Genomic DNA, 23,015 nt, shown 5'->3' with positions numbered 1-23,015 from the left:
GGGCCAGAGAAAGTCATAAGCTACTTTATATTCCGGTAAAATGCACAGTTCCCGAGAGAACAGCACGCGATAACCGAATTCCAAGCATTTATTTTATTTTATTTTATGGAAATTCCCACAAGAAATATTGTTTGTTATTCCTTCACGCTAATACAGCTGTCACACGAGAAGGTTGGTCACCTGATGGTAAGTGATTACCGCCGCCCATGGACACCTACAGCACTATTAGGACTGCCGGTAAATTGTCGGCCTTGTAATAGGCGATTCACTCGCCTTTTGAAGGTGACCAAATCATAGCTAGGTGGAAAAACCCCAGCAGCGAGTCCATTCCATATTTTACACGTGCGAGGTAGAAATGAACGTTTAAACCGAACAGTTTAAGAGCACCAATCATGGAGATGGTGCCGGTGAAAACCACCCTTATGCCGAGGGCTACGGTGGTCGGTGATGGAACTTAGCAGCTGGGATGAGATCGAAGAAATGGATGAAATTTGGTATGTAGATAGTCGAATATCTAGATTAACATAATAAGCTACTTCTTATCCGATAATATCCAAGATTTCAGCCACTAGGATTAGAGAAATAGGCTGTTTTACATGGGGTGACATCTATTTGGCATACTTTTTAATGTCCGAAACTGACTACGCATAACAGGTTTGGTTTCGCATAATTTATTTACACCGAATCTTAAACTTTCCAAAATTTAGTTCGGCATAATTCTGTATAAGCCGAATAATGGTTTACCCGAATTTATTTTAGCATAATATTAACATGGGTGAATTTTATTATGCATAATCTTGTTTAGCATATATGTAATTTAGCCGAAATCCTGTCCAAATCTATGTCCGAAAATAAATTACCTAATTACTATTGATGACTAGAAAAATAGGTTATTAAAGTTAGAATTGTATTTGTAATGGAACGAACAGCCACCAGTAAAAGAGGCACGGGCATAAAGAAGGGGGACGGGGGGGCGAAGTTCACCGCAAGGGGGCTCGGGGGCAGAGCCCCCCCCGCATGTAAAAAAAACGTAATCCCACGAAGGTTTTTGAAAAAAAAAATGAATATTTGATACTTGGACAGGCGAAACAGTAAAGGGGGCTCGGGGGCCCGCAATAAAGAAGACCCAGGTAACGTGAGTGCTCAACTATAGGTTAGGTTAGTATTTTGTCGAGGCGCGAAGCGCCTTAACTAGGCGGCATAGGAGCTCCGCTTCGCGGAGCTCCGTCGACTTCGCCTTAGACTCGTTAAATAAGACGTTAAAAGTTACAGTAAGTATGCGAAAGTAACTAATGTAATTAATTAGTTATTTACTGCCTAAACAATATTCGGAATTCACAAATTATGCGTAAAACCCATTCGGCTTACCTTGGTTATGCATAAGAGAATTCTGCGTTAACTGTTATGCGAAAACAGTTTCGGCATAAATACTATTATGCGTAAACAGATTATGCAAAATAGAATTATGACATAAAAAAATATGCGTAAACAAGGGGAACCTTTTACATGAAGTCCTTGATGCAATTTTCGGAAATTCCCATGAGAAGTGTCTTCGGTGTATTACTTCATACCCTACATCTATTCTTGCCTTTGATTCCTAACACAAATTAATAAAACAAGTTCGTGACATAAACATGTATTTGCACAATATCTATCAACATCATTAAAATGATATTTACAAAACAGATATAAACATGATCGTAGAAGACTAACCACAAAGAGTAGAAAAATAATTAATAACTAAAAAAAGAAGTTATCGAAGTTCCTCAACTGACTGAATTTGAATTTTTGAATTAGATTTCTTTTTCATTGACTATTTCTTAAGAAATTTAAAACGTTATAAGGTACATTTATTTATTAGACAATGACTCCCATTTCATTTCAAGTCTTCGTAGTCAGTTCTAATAGAAAACTCGAAAAATTCATGGAATGTACTTAGAACTAGTCATAAACTTACCCCCTTATTCATAAACGACAATCAAACCTATTTTAGTTAAAATGCCGCTGAAAATCTGTCACTTCGACATTTGTATTTGTTAGAAAGGGACAAAGCATTTGTTAGTTAACATAGGCTTGTTAAGTTTTATGAATAAGGGGGTTAGAATATACTATCAATAGATCGATAATGATGTTTGTTTACGCATATGTATGTTCGAGCGAGATAGCGAAGACTCCAGGTTACCCTTAGCCTTAGCGTCCCCCTGCTAAATAAAATATCATACTGAAGCATTGCTTACTAGCTTATTTTCTTATACATAACACCACTACCGTCATCACTGGGTTAAAATCATTAAAAAAATGGTAAAGTGACTATATATAAGTTAACCTTGTAAGTCCTCACTTTTTTCACCCTACATAGTTCTACAGATCGAGTCAAGAATTCAGTTTCGTGATTTTAGAAATTATCTCAGTTAAAGTTTTCATTTCATTGGAAAATTTGTTGTCCACATAATTCATTTGGCAGTTGTTCTTATAATATAATTCATTTTACTTTATGGAGCACATGAGGACTTGAGAGCGTTTATACCTGCTGAGCTGGCAACGTTGCATTTTTGTTAGTTATCTCGATTATTCCACAAAAATTTAATGAAATCAAAAATCTAACAAAAATGCAACGATTCTGGTATGGATTTCTGTGTTCCCAACTGAACAAAGAACTGTATTTTTTTTAGTCTCAGCTGGACTACTACCAATCTATTCATAGTATTATAATCCACGGCAGCATCTTGTAGTTGTAGACTAGTCATTTGCATCAACATCCTCTATTTCCACCTTCACAAAATTTATAGCATGCATACCACCACACTTTAAAATATGTCCGTGCAACTCTTCTTCATTATTAAACACGGATCCACATTTTAAGCAATTCAATGACTCCTCTCTCCCACTTTCAAGCTTCTCTTCCTTCTTCAAATTCTTCATATGCACCCGTTTAGCATGTTTCTTAACATCATTAACACACTTGAATAACTTCTTACAAATCTCACATGGGAATTCTTTGACATCCACATGTGTCTTCTTGTGTTTCAACATGTATTTCTTTGATGCAAATTCTTTGTTGCATATGTCACAAGTGAAGATACCTTCTTTTGAATGCACAGCGTTTATATGTATACGTAAATGCATCGAGCATTTGAATGTTTTGTTGCAAGTATCGCAAGTTTGAGCTGCTTCAGGAGGTGCATGGGTGACTCTTATGTGTCTTTGCAAATTCATATGACTCTTGAAAGTTTTTGAGCATATATGACATCGAGCTGATTCGAGGGAATGGACCATATCTAAATGCCGTTTCAAACTGCCGTGGTCCGATAGTTCTTTCTTGCAAATCTGACATGCAGTACTCCTTTTATTCTCCGAATGATATCGCTCGAAATGCCAGAACAATGCTGTGTTTGTAGTAAATTTTTTCTCGCACTGGGAGCACTGCAAGTCTCCCACTTTACTTGGTTTGCTTTCGACTTTCTGACCGCCATGTACATTCTTCTCATGCCTTCTCAGGGTCTTCATAGTTTTAAATACTTTGCAGCAGACTTTGCAAATGGCGTCTTGATTTCCCGAATGGACATTCTGCATGTGTTTCTTAAAGCAAGCGATGGAAGGTAGCGTCCGTCCGCATTCTGGACAGCGGTACATCATCCCATCTTGTGGATGACTCCATTTTATGTGTCGTTGAAGTAGCATGTCAACTTTAAACTTCTTGTCGCAATGAGGGCATTGTACGGAACTGCCTTCAGAAGGATGGACAAGTCGCATGTGTATTTTAAGATTGTATCTACGTTTAAAACTTTTTGAACACACACTGCAGTTTACAGTCTCTTCTGGTTCAGGATGGGAGTAAAAAATATGATTGCTTAATCTTTTCTTGTTTATAAATACTTTCCCGCAGTGGTTGCAGTTAACCTCTTTTTCCTCCGCATGTACTGAATGTAGGTGGGATCTTAAATGGCCTACAGACTTGAAAGTTCTGTAGCATTTGTTGCAATCAACAATGTCATCCTCTGAAGAATGGACAAATTTTAAATGTTGCTTCAGATTTGCTCTGTTCTTAAACGTATTATCACATTGTGGACATTGAAGTCTGTTGATTTTTCCGTTTTCATAAACTTTACCCACTATTTCTACGGGCTCTGTGTTTGGAGGTTCAAGTAGATCCGTAGCTTCATTAATTGGCGCTGGATTTTCTTCTATCTTTAGTCCAAAGACTTCTTCCGGAGGTTGATATGGATTTAAATTTACTTCAACTTTTAATTGTGTTATGTCGGGTTTTACATAGATTTCTTCTATTTGTTGTTCCATAATCGTTAAACTGAAATTAAAATAACTTGTTTTTATAACACAGTAAAATTCAAAATTGGGTCAAAACCGTTTACAGTGACAACAGTTATAACAACATATTGGATGTAACTACCAACTGTTCTGTTAAACACAGTTTAGGTCTATTTTAGTGACATGGGATTCTTGTATTTTCTCTTTTAAAGTCTATTGAGTTATAATAGGATAGCTAGCCTTGTACTGCATTGGCCAAATTGGTTACAAATAAATGTTTTCATTATTTTGTTCTAAATATTGGATAACACACACAGATTAAGTGTTGAAATGCAAAAATATATATTTCAACTGTTGAAGGTAGAAATTGACTAGGCAACATTCTTGTGAAAATTTTGAGACAGCTCAAACAACAGAGAGATCAAACAACAAATATCAGTAAATGTTTTACTGATTCCGAACATGTTGTATATAATATAAATCACTATTTAAAAAAAATATGCTTAGTCAATTTCTCCTTTGAACCGTAGATTTTAAAGAAGCAATAACTATGTATTACTTTATTTCCAATTGAAAGAAGAATATCACTGTTGTACCAAATCAATTGTTAATCAAGATTTTTTTAGCCATTTAAGTAATCAAATTTCATGATCAATTTTTTTTTGCTGTTTCAAAATTTAATTTTATATAAGAATTTGTTTATTTGCAATAATAATGTTTTGTAATCAATTTGATATGGTTTTTTTTCTTTGCTCATAGTTAATATTAAAAATGATTTTTCAAGATGTTTTAATAAACAAATAAATAATCAGTAAAATTAACAATCTATTCATGAAAGATTCAGGTAAAAATTAACTTGGCAATTACAAACAATTAAATTTTATTAAGTATAGTGAATTGAGAAATCGGGCTAAGGACATTGCTTTCAATTTTATTTCATTCAAATATTACGATTTAACTCTACAAGATCTACAAGATAACATCGAGCTCTTTAAAAACTGTACAAAGAATCAAGATCCAGAAGTAGGCATCATTTTTTATTACAAAAGGTCGAGCTTATCTCAGCAATCTACTCCATCCATCTTGAGTTCTCTATAACACTCGTTACACGCATAATAAAAGATTATTCGTGTTTAAAACTTGCGCTAATACCTTATATACTTACATAGATTAGTTTCCATTTATTTATAAAGTCAATTCAACAATCGATTTCTTCTAAAATTCTTAAAACAACTGATAAGCAATCAGCATTTCACAACAATGGGATAAAAAAAAACAAATGTCACGTCAAAAATGAAAACGTTCGAGTAGTTCACAAAAATAAAGATCGCTATACATGATCAAGCACAATTTAGAAATTCTACATTAATTTAGGAATTCGCGCTGTCTTCGTTCATTCACCATTACGTCTCATATTTCATTTTCTAGATTTTTTTTTACCGTACAACGGCATAACCTACTAGACACTGGCAAAATTGTCCTCCAATGGACAGCGCCATATTTTTCTAAAAAAACAACAACAAATCAATTTCATATTTTATTCACGCTGTTCATCCACCATTCCCTGTTCCATCTATCCCTTCCGCATTCACTGCCACCAGACTTCCACAGGTGCCACCGACGCACATGTGCGTTCAAAATGTATGAATAATTATGACAGCGGCACAGAGCGAGGTTCCGGAAACGCATTTATGCGTCGGTGGCAGTGAATGCGATAACAGACAATCTCCACGTGTAGGGTCCACCATTACCTCTCATATTTCGTTTTCTAGATTTTTTTTACCCTACAACGGCAAAACCTACTAGACACTGCCAAAATTGTCCTCCAATGGATAGAGCCATATTAAAAAAAAACAACAACAAATCAATTTCAACGCATTTAAGAAAACCAACGCACCATTAAGTAACCATTTATTTGCACAAATATTATTTCCAACTATATACAATAATAGTAATAGGGTAAATGTTAACCACTAAAAATCTAACAGTAAAAAGGTAACTTTTTATTATTTTCAAGACATATCGAAACCTTTTCAAATTTAACTATAGATATAATTCCCTTTCACATGAGCAAAAACATGCTGCAATTATTTCACAGTGTTTTACAAACCGCACGGCCATACTGCCAAAAGTAAAGACAGCCAGAACTGGCCAGAAGCTTTTGGCGATCTATTACGAATGAGGCTATTTAATCTAACCCTGGTGGACCAGGAATACGACAATAATCTTTATTATTATTTATTAATAATACAATCCTGAAATTTGTAGATCGTCCTTAAATTCCGGGTCGTCAATTACTCGGGCTTACATTAACCGCACCTATATTACGTCAACGTAAATTTGAAATTTGCTTTCAGTTTCCATTATAAATCACCAACTTCTTACACTGTGTTTTTATTGATTTCTGCTAACTCCGACATACGGCTTCACTATATAAACGCGCGTCGAAGGCGCGTTTAAAAAACGCGGTAGGCAAAAGTCCTGCTTTGTGTAGATGCAGGGAGTTTGGCCTCCACTCTAGCCTGTAACTTTATAAATTGAGATTTTTCAGATGTACCATCAGCCAAATATGTGGTTTACCACCCTAAAGTTGATAATCGTTTGCATGTCATAAAACAATAATGCCAATAGACGTGTCTGTCGACTTGAAAGTTAGACTTTAGCGACATATTCATTCGATAGGAACTTGTTTAAAAATTGATAGACCACTTATTTGGCTGATCCTAGCCAAAACTTGTAAAACTTTCAAGACTAAAGGGGACTTTTAACACTACGCCTTAAATTACCAATTATATAACTATATGGAGTGTAGAAGGAAGGAACAAACTCTGAGTATGCAATGCAAGCGCTGAGGTGTTAAATAAAACGCAGTAAAATCAATCAATATTCCTTTTAAACAAAAAAAAACTAAATTAAATCCACGTTTACAGTTACTTTAGGATAATATTTAATGAATTATTTCATACTCTTGCTACTTTAGCGCCAATCTGAGGGGGTTTGAAGTGTTATTTGGGCGTTTTTTTTTTCATAGAAATTTCATGAGTCAGTTTTGTGACGCCCAAAAAAAAAGTCACAAAACTGTAATTTTTTATTGGGAAATTTGTTCAATCCATCGGAATCGATTGTGCGTTTGATTTTGAGTAGGAAAAACCAAATTGAGTCCAAATAAAAAAAAGGGTACACTTTTTGTAAAAATGCCCATTTGCCACTTAAAGCTGTAGCGGTATTGTCTATTGCCCGGGCGGAAACGAAATTTCTTTCTACCCTCGTCCTAGAGTGTGACAGAAGGAACTGGCGAAAATGTTTGTGATTCCAGTGCGTTAGACATGACGAGTGTGATACCAAGGCCTCTGGACGCTTGCAACTTTTTTTGGACTTTGACATCGTTCCCTCTACAATCCATACCTTATTAATATGACTGACAGTCAACAATAGAAACATACTATGTAACATCAGAATTACTCAAATAGGAAATGTATATTTACACTAAAAATGTTACTAGATTATTTACATACATTTTACACGTCCTGAATGAAACTGACTCAGCACGAAAACAACTATGATTTTAAAACACAGCTTCAGAAAAAAAAACTTTTCGTAAAAACTCGTCACATTACCCCATAGGACAAAATAGTAAGTAAATAAGAAAAAAATGCCAACCTGAACTTAAAATAAAAGTTGATTTTTGAAATGTGAATATTTCCAATATAATCAGTTTCATTCGAATGGTGTTCTCTGGAGAATAAAATTCGTTTAGTTACTAAAGAAGGAGTATAAAAGATATCTGGAATCTGGATATCCAATATCCGGGCGACAACCCGATATTTAAAAAGTTTTTAATAACTGTAAGACAATAATTTGGGAGCCAACTTATACAAAATTTACTTAAGTATATAAAGTTGTAATATTCAATTAAATTATGAAAGTTGTAGACATATTACATGATATTAAGTTTCAATTTTTTTATTAAATGCTTAAATTTTTTCCATACATTTTATTGTAGACACAATATGAAAACGAATTACAATAACTTTAACCAAAGAAATATCCTCCAAAGACAATGCAATCTCCTTTGACGCCGTAAATTTGAACATCGATCAATTATTGAAATATTTTTCAAACACAATTTAAAAAATCCTGAAAAACATTTCAACACACGTGCTCAGCCCTTGCTCAGTCAAACTTGTCTAACCACTTGACACCGGCGTGTACACCTACATAAATCTAACGTTGTTCTTAAAAATATATATATTCATAATTAAGTAGTTATTGATATAATTTGGTGAATAAAGACTACAATTTCGATATTTACGACGCTAAACACATCGTAGCATGCAACGTGGCAGCTGGACGAATATCCGGCCATCCGGTCTTATCGCTCACTCGCTCGATTAAGACCTACACGCTAGCTGGAAAGCTACCACGAAATTCAAAAATCGAAGTTCGTTTCGTACCTACCTACCATCCCTCTCATTCTCGTATTAAATAATATTAGCGTTAGCGGGGCGGTACGACATGAACTTCGATTTTCGAATTTCGTAATAGTCTCTCAGCAGCAGGGCTACTACGAAACTCGAAGTTCGTGTCGTGCGGTCCCTCTGACACTTATACTATTTAATACTAGAGCGAGAGGGACGGTACTATACGTACTTCGATTTTCTAACTTCGGAGTAGGCCCCTGGAGCGGGTGCACTGCGCGGGCGCACCCCTGCGGGCGCGGATTCAGGTACAATCCTTCGCCTCAGACTTGAAATATAACAGTAGGTATACTAGCTTTTGCCCGCGTGGAATTCGGTTATAGCGCGCTGTTCCCTCGGGAACTGTGCATTTTTCCGGGATAAAAAGTAGCCTATGTCTATGTCACTCTCTGGCCCTTGTCTCTATTCCAAAAATCACGTCGATCCGTCGCTCCGTACACACACGCTTTCGCATTATAATATTAGTATGGATATCAAGTCTGTGTCCGTCGCACGCGCAGTTAGCGTTGCTCATACTATTTTTCAATAGGCGTCCAATCATTCGTGCAAACCGAGCCAGCTAGCGTAAGCCCTAAAAGTTCTGTATTTTTGTCTCTCTTACTACCAGTGGCGTAGCTACCAAGGGGCTAGGCGGGGCAGTGCCCCGGGGCCCTCGAAATTCTGCTTTATAGCTGATGATAAAGTTGCTTAGCATGTTTAAGTATATATAATGATTTTACTTCTAAAAACCTTACCAGTTTTGATAGCAGTGGGCCCCATTTTTTTATTTGCCCCAGGGCCCTAGGTTACCTAGCTACGCCACTGCTTACTACGACGAAGTATGTACATCGGTGGTCCGAAGTATGTAGGTTGGTATGTTACGTTACACGTGGAACGTTTGTTACATCGTAAATATCATAATTACTTATGTGTTTAAAACGTTTAATCTACTTAATTCTTGCTGTACAATGTTGCCAGATACCACTGCCAGTAACATTGTTACTAGTGGCACTTCATGCAGGGCAGAGTAGATGCGGTGAGATGCAACATGAACAGTTTGATATCTAGAACCTTAACAATAAGCTTGTAAAGTTAGCGTTAAAAAGAGCAACTGCTTATACAAGACGGACCTTAAAAATAATTCATAATTCAAAAGAAAAATACCACCTATGCCTATCTCACAACGAAACGTAGATATTTACATTTGAATACTAGAATTAACATTTTAACGTTTAACCTTATTACATATTTGACTACCTACTTCCCGCCATCATTTTGTATAATTATTTAAATCACTTCCCTTTATACTTCAACACTTAGATAATTTAAGACTATCTAAGCGTCAACACCAGCCTTTAGAAAATGATAATTACTTTTAGATAGAACGACAAAAGAGCAGAAGTTTAACTAAGGCGCCATTTTTTCTAAACTGTCACACAAACAACGTAAAATGTCAGAATATGGCAACATTACAAGCAATATAAGAAAGTTTATATTCCATCCATTTTCTATGCCTGTCATACCCATTTTCTATCGTTGCTTTTAAATTTAAAGGTCACAGCTCATTACAGCCACCCGGCACCCGACCAGCACCGCCTCGCCTCGAGCGGTTAGTATTCTTCATATGTATTTGTATGGGCATGCGCTCACTACATCAACTCCTTGCGTCACCGGATCGCCTCACTCGTGCGTTAGCCACGCGCGGACGGCGAGTGGACCACTCGGTGCCCGCACGCCGCGGCGCTCGCCACCCCCCTCTTCATCCCCCCTACTCGGAAATTCGTCGACCCGCGAGGTCCACTCGTTGTCAACGCGCCGTCCGCGCGTGTAGGTACCACCTGTCGACAACGAGTGGACGCCGAAAGTCGAGGCGATGCTGGTCGGGTGCCGGGTGGCTCTAATGAGCTGTAACCTATAATCAACCGTTTTTGGCCACAGAAGTTTACTGGATATTATAAAAAATATATTGACATGCCGGTAAATCCAATGTCGGTTTACCCTGCCTTTTGTTGACTAATTATCTGGTCGGTATTTATCATTGCAGTATTTCGTGACACGGGTTTTAATGTACGTGTACACGAAAAACAAGGTCGGTGTTTCCATGTTAATAAATTATTTCTATTTTATTAAAATCCAGGCCGGTAAAGAGTGGCATCCTTTAAGGAAAGGCTGGGAATAGGTATATTACAGCCATGTCAAAATGACTAACAAAACCATAGGCTTTCGGCATTATTTCAAATAACCGTTGTCGTATCGAAACGTCAAAGCAACAATATGGCGACTGCCTTATTCTGCTAAATTTCTTTGTATTTACTATATTTTGGTTGGCAAGATCACTCGTCGGAATCTGTCTCGCTTTCCTCAGAAGATTCCGAACTAGACATCGGCTCACACTTAATAAACTCAATTTCTTTCGGCGGCTGTTTGGGCTTCCTGCCCCTCCTTTTCATCTCCTTCTGTTGCACCATTTTTCCATCCTCATCCATAACAGTTTTCACCATCATGGATATCCTCTTTAAATGCTGCTGCTCATGCCGTTGCATATGATTATTCAGATATCTTTTAATTTTGAATTTCTTCCCGCATTGCTCGCATTCATGCTCATAGTCCGTCTCTTTCACTTCAACGTGCACAGAATTATTATGGCGTCTCAAATAATGTGCGTGAGCGAACTCCTTGTCACATTTCTCGCACCGTATTTTCGGTTTATCAGGATGCACTATTTTCTTGTGCTTTTTCAAACGAATTGCCGAATGGAAGAACTTGTCACACAAGTCGCATTTGACTTTAGTGTCCAAAGAGGAATGAACCTGCATATGCTCTTTGAGGTACTGGTCGTTTTTGAACTCCTTTGAACACTCCGGACATTGGACTTTTGACTCTAAAGGCGGGTGTATGTTCAAGATGTGCCGTTTCATGTGGTGGCGGGATTTGAACGTCATATCGCAGAACACGCACGGGTGCCTTTCCACTTGCGAGTGCTGGAAATGCAAATGTCTGTTCAGATTCAAGTGGCTCTTGTAATTCTTGTCGCAGATCGGACACTTGTACTTCTCTTTATCAAGCCTGTGGCACCTATCGATGTGGTATTTCAGTTTGTACGGTACATTGAATTCTTTGCCACACTCCTGGCATTTTATTTCAGGAAGTGTAGCTGGATGAATTCTTTTCACGTGCATGTGAAGCGCGCGTCTCGTGCGGAATTCTTGGAGACAGTACTGGCAATAGCACTTCTCGTCTTCAGAATAATGTTTGTTCATCCTATGCATGTACAGATAGTGTTTATTTTTGAAGGTTTTGTCGCAGATATCACACATAACTGCGGAGTCTTCCGACGAATGCACGCGTGTCGTATGAAGATACAAGTTTTGGTAATTTTTGAACTCCTTCGTGCACTTTTGACAGATGTAGCGTTTGACTCTTTTGGGGAACATTACCGGCTTCCAAGTGGTCAAGACAGACTCGTACATTTCCCGCTGCTCGTCCGTGAGGACCGAACTGGTAACACTGATGAATTTCATGTCCTTTGGCGGAGGTTCTGGGTCCTGCTTTGGCTCCATTTTCTAGAAAGAGATGGTCATTATTAGTATGCGTCAATGCGTTTCGATTTCAGGGGACGTTTCTTCCCATCTGTTCTTTGATGTCAATTAGAAACTTTTAAGTTTCTGGACCTTTCCTAGTTAGATAAAGATATCTTGTCTCTTTATGATATTTAACAGGAACAAAGTATATTCGCTATCAATTATTGTATCTTAGACGATTTTAATGGCATGGCTTCACTTATTACTGCAGGGAAAGAAATGGGATTCCTTGATGACCTTCTTGAACTTAGCCAAGTGTGGGATACTGTGTTTAGATTTTTTACTTAAAGTTGCCGGTTAACGTTTGATTATTTTGATATAACAACATGTTCCTATAATTGTAAATAACTATAGAAAAGTACTTCTGGCGCATGCTGTGCTATTTACTTCGTTTATTTTAGCATTAGAAAAAAGATAAGAGATCTTGTCTTGACGTGTTTTCATTGAAAAAACACTTTTGAAAAATAAGTTCCAGCAAATGTGTCACATAACAATTGTATAGCAAGGACATTATGGTAATTTACATTATTTTGGTTTCATATGTAATACTATTTTTAAAGGCGTTTTTCAATAAAACTCGTGAAGATTGTTTACCCTTCTAAAGCTAAAATAAACTTTGTAGTAGTAGATTTATATATAGTAGTATACTGGATAGTATAATACTGGAATGAGGGCTATCGCGTATGAATTCGCCACTAGAGGCGCTAGTGTAGCGTGAGGTCTCCGAAATGTCAAATCTCATAGTTTTTGGGTGAGCTACGCGGGTTTATTTATAATTAGAATAATTTTGTGAATATTTTGTAATAACTGAAATTAATTATGGCAAATATGCGTTCCGGGGCAATGAATGTCTGTGTTTTGAGACAGTTTTGTCTTTCGGAAACCTTTGTCCTCCCTTTTTTCCGAACAAAACGGGGACTATGCAACACTGTGGCATGCTCGATATTTTTGTGGTACGGTTTTAAGGTGTATAAATATGATTTTAATCTAAACTTTGTTTTCACGCCCGTAATAACAGACTTTGAAAGCCATACTTAAAAACCTCACGCAACAGTGCGCCATCTAGTGAGACAAAAAACGATAGCCCTCATTACATGAAGTCAGTTTTCTAATTTGGAATGTCAACTTGTCAATACGAACATGTTACTACTACCCGCAAAAAGAGCTTTTCTAAAGTTTTTTACCTATATTGCGGTTTTTGGCCTATTTTAAAAGTTTCAATCGAAACATTGGTGTAATATTGCTTATTTTAGACTGGGGTTTCATTTTTATCGTGATAAAAAAACACATTTTAAATATTTTAAGCGATTTATTAATGCGAATATGTTAAAACATTTGAACTACTTATGATACAATACTAATTTAATAAATTAAATGGTACGAGGTACAGCTACTTATGTTGTGATATAACATGAATTATTATGCAACTTTGTACTCTATATTTTAAATGCGGATTTATTGTGACCATTTTATAGTCTAAACCATTTCAGAGCTGCGAGAAAGACTGTGCAAGTTGTATTACACTACAGCCCTTGATAAACCACTTCAACAAACAACTCATCAAAAGTGTCAAGGGATATTTTTTATCCAAGATAGTTTTGAACAATTTAAATAATATTAGTAATGTAGACATTTAATAAGTATCCTCGGACTTTTTTGATCTGTGTAGTTCGATTTACAACCTCACAATGTATTACAACTCGCGCAATTGTTATTGAAGATCTAAACCGGGCTTAAGGCTAGCTAAAAATATTTTTATGAATATAAAATTAATTTTATAAACGACAGAATACATTTTACTATTATGTTTTAAACTTTCGCGATTCTCATTCGTCACTAATATATTTTGGGACACCTTTCGTCTGCTTTGGTCCGGATCAGTCCAAAATTTAGAGGTTACAGCTCCCGACCAGCACCGCCTCGACTTTCGGCGTCCACTCGTTGTCGCGCGGTCCACGAATTTCAGAGTAGGGAGGATGAAGGGGGGGGGGGGGTGGCGAGCGCCGCATCGCAAGCAGTGGGAGTGAGTGTGCGAGTGAGGCGATCCGGTGACGCTAAGGAGTTGATGTAGTGAGCGCATGCCCATACAAATCCAAATGAAGAATACTAACCGCTCTAAGCATGTTAAAAATACGAATGGACTTTTTCAATTGCCAATTAAAAATAGATCCAACATGCATTATGAAATCATATGACACAATAACCATAGAAAGTCTATATAAAATTTCATTTTTCTAGAAAGAGATAGAATGCAAACTTCATTCGCCCGTGTCTTTCTTAATTTTCAACAGATATTGACGATTTTCATATAAATTTTTGTTCCCTGCATACTGCCGACTGCATATACATTTTTCATGGCAGGTCCATTGCACGTTAGCTGCAATTGTAAAGCCGGTCGGGAGGTATAGATAGTGCCACGAGAGTTGAAGAGAATGACTACACACAGCTACAAAAAGAACTGATTGCACAAAAGGAGAATGAATGAAATGAATTAGTAAATGTCAAAATTCTCCTGTGATTACACGGCATGTTGTAACTGTGTGTGTAATCATTCATTCACCTCTCGTGGCACTATCTATACGTTGCAGTTTGAATACGGTCCCTCTTTAAAAAACCCTTTGAGATATTAACTAACCTAGCTTATATACTTAAGTATAATTATACAACATTCAAATAGGAAATTGAAATAACCATGAAATGTAATACTAAGCTACTTACACAATTTTCTACTTATCTATCATTCATAATTTCACAATGAGATTTTACTATATTATTCTAGTAAGTAATATGTATTAATAATATTAATTATGCTTAGTGTAGTGGAATAATGTAATATATAAATTTTTTTATTTACAAAGTTAAGGTAAAATTATTAAGAGTACTTCATATATTTCGACAAACGTATATACATAAGTATATAAAATTACGAGTGTTTTAAATGCCGCTTGCGGGCTCTAGGGTTAAAAAGTTAATTGTTAAGTGTTAATTGTTAGCACTTAACTCGGGGTTAGGTGCCACGCAAGCCTACCTAAGTGGCACAAAAATATACATTACATTCTTGTATAGGTGTATACTTTTTAAGTAATAAAAATTAAGGTAAGGTTGAGATTGTTCTCAACGTGTATTTTTACTCAAAAACGTCTTTTGGGTTTCCATGCCCGAATGGGGCCAATCGGAACCCTATTAATACCGCTACACTGTCCGTCCGTGCGTCAAAGGGTACAGGTAGTGCCACGAGAGTTGAACGATTACACGCACACACCTACACGAAGAAAGAACTGATTGCGTAAAAGGAGAATGAATTAAATGAATGAGTAAATGTCAAAATACCGCTGTCATTACATGACATGCTCCTGTGTGCGTGACCTCAACTCTGGTGGCACTACCTGTAGATGTGATACTATATACCGCTATAGTTATCGCATTAGTGTATATCGATAAATAACTACATCACACTTACGTTAGTTTGAGAAATATTTATAGATAAAAATACACGTCAAAATTGATACCATTGTCATATTTCTGTTCGTTTGCTTGCTTAAGGTACTTAAAAATATGATAGAGTGAAAAGACCAGCTTTTCTGATGCAGCTGGTCTGATTATGCATGAAAGTACATTTTTTTACAATTTCGTCACTTTAAAATTTACTCCTAAAGTTAAATCACTTACATCAATAAAATGCATTATTTTAATACCTTTAATACATAAATAATACTATGACAACTTATAAGTAATTTAATAAATAAGTAAACACAAAAAAATACTGGCTGTATAAAACAAGATCATCATTTGAGACAGTCATAAAAAACAATGTCACTAAAAGTTTCACATTTTCGATTTTCAATTAGGGTTTCTCGACAGTATCGCTAGATGGCGCTGGTATCATAAGGTCCGTTTGACGTTACAATCTTGCTTTGCTTGCGATTGGCTCATTTAGTTATATAACCAATCACAAACGTGAGGAAAATGGCAAAGTTTGCATACGGACCTCGCGATACAGCTACTAGCGCCAACTAGCCTTTTACAGAAACACAATTCACACCCACACTTGCACTGAGATTCTTGAAAAACTTTCGACAGAACTCACAATACGTTTTATTAATCTGTCATCTCCCAGGATAACAGGATCAAAGGAATTTGGGCACAAATTTGTGCCTCTGGGAGAGGACAGGTTAATGAATGAGGTAGTTATCCATCCTTCTGATAACAGCCACGGGCAACTTCTTTACATTCTGGCAATTTTTCACCTCAATTTTCAATCTAGGATATTTTAATCCAACATCCATAGCAATTCTGTAACTATAACACTGCTTATTTCCTTGATAATCATCTAGATATTGCAAGTTAAAGGTGAACTTCCGAAGCAAGCGTCAGCACGCCGCAATAGAGTCACATTAAAGTATGTAATATCAAAACCAAAAATCATTGAACTTTGACGATATTTACAAACAGAAGCTTTTGCTGAACGCGTGGTAGATTTTTCGACGTTAATTGAATAAAGATATTTCCAATATGGCATCCATTCATTGAGTAGCCAGTGATTTCAGCCTCAGTTTTGTCTTGAAGGCGAATAATTCCCCGAAATATACGTGTGCGTACCAATTTAATCAGATTCCGAGTCGCTTTCGTCAGATCCCGATCCAGATTCGGAACTCGTTTGCGGTTCACATTTAATAAACTCTATATCTGTAGGAGGCTGTTTAGGCTTCCTCCCCCTTTTCTTCGGCACTGGCACCTCTATCTCCTTCCCATCCTCCCCCATTACAGTTTTCACCATGAGGGACATCTGCTTGAGATGCTGCTGCTCATGTCGCTGCAGATGATTGTTCAGATACTTCCTAATCTTGAATTTCTTTCCGCACTGATTACATTCATGCTGATATTCAGTCTCATCAACTTCAACGTGCACAGAGTTGTTGTGTCTCCTCAGATAATGAGCGTGGACGAATTCCTTGTCACACTTCTCACAGCGTATCTTCGGTTTGTCAGGTTCTGGGTGAACTATCTTCTTATGCTTCTTCAAACGGATGGCCGAATGAAAGAACTTATCACATATATCGCATTTCACTTTCGTATCTAAAGACGAGTGAATTTGCATGTGATCTTTTAAGTACTTATCGTTCTTGAACTCTCTCGAACATTCAGGGCAGGATACTTTGGATTCTAGCGGCGGATGTATGTTTAGAATGTGGCGTTTCATATGATGACGCGATTTGAACGTCATGGGGCAAAACACGCAGGGATGGCGCTCAACTTCAGAATGCTGGGTGTTCAAATGCCGAGCTAAATTCAAATGGTTCCTGTACAGTTTCTGACACATGTGGCACTTGTATTTCTCTTTATCTTCTCTGTGATAAGACTCCATGTGGTATCTTAGCTTGCAGGGTATTGCGAAGGTTTTGTCGCAAATCTCGCATTTGATTTCAGGTATTGCTGTTGGGTGGTAGCGTTTAACATGCATGTGTAGAGCACGTCGCGTCCGGAACTCTTGCATGCAGAACTGACAGCAGCATTTCTCGTCTTCTGAATAATGCTTGTTCATCCTATGCATGTATAAATAATGTTTGTTCTTGAAAGTCTTGTCGCAGACATCACAGACGACCGCGGAATCTTGGGTTGAATGGACTCGGGTTGTGTGTAAGTATAGATTTTGGTAGTTTTTGAATTCCTTGTGGCATTCTGGGCATATGTAGCGCTTTGCTGGCTGTTGGAACATCATGGGTTTCCACGTAGTGAGGACGGACTCATACATCTCGCGCTGCTCGTCCGTCAGTTCCGAGCTGGTGACGCTTATAAACTTCATGTCGTGTCCCGGCTCCGCCTTCGCCTCCATTTTGCTTCTAGAAATAAGTTTGCTATTAAACCCCCGCTTTTTGATTGCAGCGTAACTAGAAGGGAGGAAGAAACTTAACAACGTTGGCCACTGAGCCATGACTCTTTTGCACTACTGCAGCACACACAAACAATATTATAAAATGTCTACTTTTAAGTTTGGACTGTTTTGTATTTCTGTAATGTTATTGTGTGTGTTTACAGTACCATATAAACGCCGTATCTCTCTATACCTCTATCTAAACTTAGTTCGGTATGTTTTCTGTTTTCTGATATAACAAAAAGCTGTTTAAACCTTTGCCATTCTCTCATTATTAAAACCACGCCCAGGACTTAATCATGGCTAAAATATATTGCTAAACTTGCCTCAACACTTACAAAAAAATAAAGTCAAGCGCAGGTAGTTCGAAGAACTTGCGCGTCTAAAGGAACGTACCCTTCAATCTGCTAGTACCGCGGCAATAGCGGGGCTACTACGAGGTGCAAAATTCGTACTTCGTGTCTTGCTCTTGCCGTCCCGCTGACGATAATATTATTTAATACGAGAGTGAGGGGGACGGTACGAATACGAACTTCGAATTTCGTAGGCAAGATATGAAGTTCTAATTTTGCACTTCATAGTTTAAGGCCTGGAATGTGGCCGAAATATCAAGATTCTTTTAGCAATATTTAAGTCGCTATTAAATTTCAGGTGAGGCCTTAAGTAGCAAATTAATAGATCTTACTTTAAAAAATAGTTATGGTAGTAGGACGGACTGTTTTGTTTGTCTACTAACATAGTCAATAAGTCGTGTAAACTAACCCAATATGGACTCTGTCTGAAATAAATTGAATTATTATTATTATTGAATTTGTGAAGTGTTAAGGGGGGGGGGGAAGGAGGTCAAGCCAAATCTCTTTAACCTTTTCGCCGCCACGTCAAATACAAAAGGCATCATCCATATGCCAGGCTTCTATATTGCAATGTCTAAAATCGTACCTTAACACAATTGAACAAAGTTGCTTTTGCATTGAAATAATGGACGTATATATAGGTCGTTGAACCTGCGGTGCGTATATTAGAATCGTTGGCGTCGAAAAGGTTAAATCTCACGTTATTACTATTGTTGTGTCTTGTGTTGTGAATAAATGTATTTTCTTTTCTTTCTTTCTTTCTTTTATTTTTCCGATACTTAAAATGCGAGAAAACTAGGCAAAATTAGGTAAATAATGTTCCTCCACTATACTATGGCCAACGCCGACTGAATATTATTGATCACAATAAAGGAATGCCACAAAGTAGGTAGCACAGGAGCTCTAAAAATATGCATTTTACTAATTCTCGCGTAAGATTTGGGGGGAGGAGGATCGAGAGAAATCTCCCGAATTCTCACAGAGACAGATGAGTGGGCGAAAAATCGACAATATCAGCAATTGATGGGCTTACCCCCACCTATATGCTAGAGACTACACATCCAGTTGTGAAATGAAAATAAAATAAATGCACTGACTTTTATTACATACTTCGTTATTTTAGCAATAGAAAAAGGGTAAACAATCTTGACGAGTCCTTTTATGGAAAAACGTTTTTAAAACAGTTACTATTACTTATGATACCAAAAGCATGTTAATGATCATTATGTCCTTGCTAATTGGTACATATTTGCTGTGACTTATTTTTCAAAAGTTTTTTTTTTCGATAAAAAGACACGTTAAGATCGCTTACCTCCTTTCTAATGCTAAAAAAAAACGAAGTATAGAAGAACTTTCTATAATAAGACTCTTACTACTGTAGAAGGAAAAAATCGTATTTTAGCATTGAAAGGCTGGGAACCATTTATTTATCTATCATACATAAAAGGCCTTAAAAATCTTCACGAATGGTATGGCAAGCCTTTCATAAAACTCTTGTCGAAACGAAAACACTCGAAGGGTCATGAGAGTTAAACCATCACCCTGTGTGTGAGATTTGCCAGAAGCATGGCCTACCAATCCCTACAAGCTATATTTAATACAAAAAAACAGCAATAGATGGCACTACTATTAACATTTGTAAATTATAAAATGTGAATAAGCCGAAAAAAGTAGAAATATTAAGATTAAAATAAAGAGTAGCATATTTTATAAACACAACTTCACATCAACCTTAATTCAACTCCTTAATTTGAAAATAAGAAACACTATAAAAATAATAAATTGAGAATACGAAAGTATAGGCTACATGTGGCTACATTTCAGCTATGAGGCTTTCGTAGTGTTTTGCAATTGTGACGCTAGATGGCGAATAACCGGAATGCGCTTGCTGCGCTTGCCCCGCGCTTTCTCACATTCGTCGAAACTATTTGAGAGAAACATGCCATTCTCTTCTAATGACGTAAATAAGACAGAGACATCATGCGTATCTCTAGTCGTCTAGGCTCAGTTGGTGAGCTTGTTGGTTGTTGTCAGTGTACCGTATCCTTAGTGTCTCACTAGATGGCAATACGTATCGTGTTATTTGTGTTCTCACTGGTGCCATCTATTGAAAAATCGAAGGAAAGAAAAATAGCCAGTTGAATAGCCAGTATTAGGGTGATACCATTTGCTTGTACTAGGTGGTGTCTCTGTTATATATGTATGCTGTGGCCAGAAGGTAGAAGACTTGTCCCATTTGTTGTTTGAATGTGCTCAGAACTCAGACTTGAGGAGAAGAGTTCTTGGGGGTTTGGGCCCCATGCACAATGACCAGGTCAATTGTTGGCTCTCAGAGCCAGAAATGATATAGGTACCACTTTTATTTGCATAGGGAAAATGAGCGAGCACCCGCTGACATGATCACCTGGAGTGTTCAAAGCCTCAACAAAAACAGGAAAATAAAATGACATGTTTAGAATTGCTATATGGATTGTGTTTTCTATCTCTTTTTGCCTTGTTGACATCTTGAGCTGTACTGAATGACCTTGATAAGGACAGACACACATTAACATGACAATTAGCCTTAAGTTGAATTAATAATAAGGGTATCTTATAAAATATTCATTTTAAAGTGTTGTAGTTAGTTTAAATTCAATACTTTAAAATTACATTGCTATTCTGCTTTCAATTGATTGAAACTGGTAAATAAAGTCCTATGTCCAAAAACTCTAGTTTTCACAGAACAAAAAAAAAATATTTTTCTTGAAATATATTTTCATAAAAAACTAGAATTCTTTTGAAAGAAAAAAACAAAAATTATAATTTTTTCTTGTTTTAGTTCTGTGTAGATATAATTATTCATAAAAACTTGCGCAAAATGAAGGTGCATCATCCTTAAATTATAAATATAAAATCAGTATATTGCGTTGAGTCCATTATCTCAATCTAACAAGGAGTTGGATTGGGACTTGGTCATTAAAGCTAATTTTCAGTTATGAATGTTTCAAAAAACTATTATTTGACTTTACAGATTATTTTGCACAACAGTTAAATTGACATTTGTTGGGAAATTTAGCATGTATTATTTTTCAAATGCGAAATGAGTATTAAGGTTTTATGTATGACGTATTTAGAATATAAACCTCTTTTAGCATAAGTATGTAGAAATTACCGCAGCACACGGTTTTGACTGTATGTAGTAATTTTGTAGAATTGAAGGATTCTAAAAAATAAATCATCCTCATTCTTTTTCATAACAATAGATAGTTTTAAGCGATGTTAAAAATCCATTATAATGGTCTGTCATAATCATAATACACAAAAAATAAACCAGCAAAACATTCAACTTGATGCACATTTGCAAGTGGTAGAATTCCATAGAAGACAGCTTAATGCACTTCTTAAATGCACAAGTAACATGATCTAGTGTATAGTGTTGGTAATATTTTGCTTTCAGAATCTATATGCTTCCAAAATGTACTAACAATGTAGCATCAAAAATAATTCACATCTAGAGAACTAATGCCATGACAAAATAATAATTAAGTTGATGAACAAAATACTTCGATAAGCAACAGACGAGCTGATAATGCTATGCTGATTTTATTCATTTCATTACACTACCTAGTTAAGTTTCAATTAAATTTTAATGAATAGTTTGTAGAGTTGGAACTTAATGTTCGTTCGTAATTAAGCTATTTTACAGGCGCGACTTCTGTAAAGTAATTTAATATGCAGTGTCAGGTAAAATGCTGATTTAACCAAGTTTATCGAAACTGGGAGGGACCTAGCATTGTCGAATTATCGGCGTGCAAAAAACACCTAATATGTAAAAAGATAACTTTTTCACTCACCGTTTGTGACGTAGGCTCGCTTTGATTATGCCAGAACTCCACACTGTATGGTTTAGCTTCAAGCGTCAGCTAATACACGAGCTAAATGCTCCCGACTATTCCGTCGATAAAATGGCATAGAATTCCCTAGGGGCATTGGATTTTAACCAACATGGCGTTCACGAACGACCATGGTGGTTTTGGTTGGTAACTGATCACTCGGTATGAGGAATGGTTGCGGAGAACTAAAAAGGGTTGTATTTACTGCGCAGAATTAATATTTTAAGGCTTTTGTGATGATAAAATATGTCCAAGATTATACGTTTGACGTTTCAGTGTGACGAAGTGTCAACGATGGCGCGTTTTTACGGATGATAACGCTAGCTAGCGGCATAATTTAAGACATCGGGCCTGGACACTGACAAACACCTTTTTATTGCTTTTAGAACACAAAATTATAATAATAAGCAATAATTATTGTCTATATCAACATGCATGACACATAATATTAACCATATTTTTTTAGTGATGTACATTACATTTTAGTCGTTTTGAAATACGCCTCTTCATTTTAATTTAATTTTCTGTTCCCGCTTTGATCATGCGACTGCTAAACTTTTGTAGAAGTCACTAGAAGTTGATATTTTATAATACAGCATTTTTTTTCATAAAGA

General features: G+C 36.6%; 2 protein-coding genes across 4 annotated transcripts; both read right to left on the bottom strand.

Moving 5' to 3' along the window:
- Window positions 1–2,016: 2,016 nt before the first annotated feature.
- On the bottom strand, window positions 2,017–5,546 carry LOC141444577 (uncharacterized). The gene is made up of 2 exons (XM_074110143.1): window positions 5,432–5,546; window positions 2,017–4,306 (listed from the first exon to the last, which is right to left on the bottom strand). The coding sequence occupies exon 2, from the start codon at window positions 4,294–4,296 to the stop codon at window positions 2,740–2,742; it is 1,557 nt and encodes a 518-aa protein (XP_073966244.1). The 5' UTR covers window positions 4,297–4,306; window positions 5,432–5,546; the 3' UTR covers window positions 2,017–2,739.
- A 4,936-nt stretch (window positions 5,547–10,482) lies between these two features.
- LOC141444743 (uncharacterized) lies at window positions 10,483–22,681 on the bottom strand. 3 transcript variants are annotated; one of them, XM_074110376.1, is made up of 2 exons: window positions 22,363–22,681; window positions 10,483–12,286 (listed from the first exon to the last, which is right to left on the bottom strand). In XM_074110376.1, exon 2 carries the CDS (start codon window positions 12,281–12,283, stop codon window positions 11,057–11,059), a length of 1,227 nt encoding a protein of 408 aa, XP_073966477.1. In that variant the 5' UTR covers window positions 12,284–12,286; window positions 22,363–22,681; the 3' UTR covers window positions 10,483–11,056. The 3 variants fall into 3 exon arrangements, with proteins under 3 accessions (XP_073966477.1, XP_073966475.1, XP_073966474.1); XM_074110374.1 differs by lacking the exon at window positions 10,483–12,286 and adding an exon at window positions 15,153–18,141; XM_074110373.1 differs by lacking the exon at window positions 10,483–12,286 and adding an exon at window positions 15,154–18,144.
- Window positions 22,682–23,015: the final 334 nt, after the last annotated feature.

Source organism: Choristoneura fumiferana, chromosome 30, assembly GCF_025370935.1.
Source record: "Choristoneura fumiferana chromosome 30, NRCan_CFum_1, whole genome shotgun sequence".
Classification (NCBI taxonomy): domain Eukaryota; kingdom Metazoa; phylum Arthropoda; class Insecta; order Lepidoptera; family Tortricidae; genus Choristoneura; species Choristoneura fumiferana.
Note: the sequence above shows the minus strand (reverse complement) of the source record. Positions and strands in the feature narration are given on the sequence as shown.

Bases quoted from the DNA above. Each gene is read 5' to 3' on its own strand.
- LOC141444577 (XM_074110143.1), bottom strand. From the start codon at position 4,296: ATGGAACAACAAATAGAAGAAATCTATGTAAAACCCGACATAACACAA.
- LOC141444743 (XM_074110374.1), bottom strand. From the start codon at position 18,137: ATGGAGGCGAAGGCGGAGCCGGGACACGACATGAAGTTTATAAGCGTC.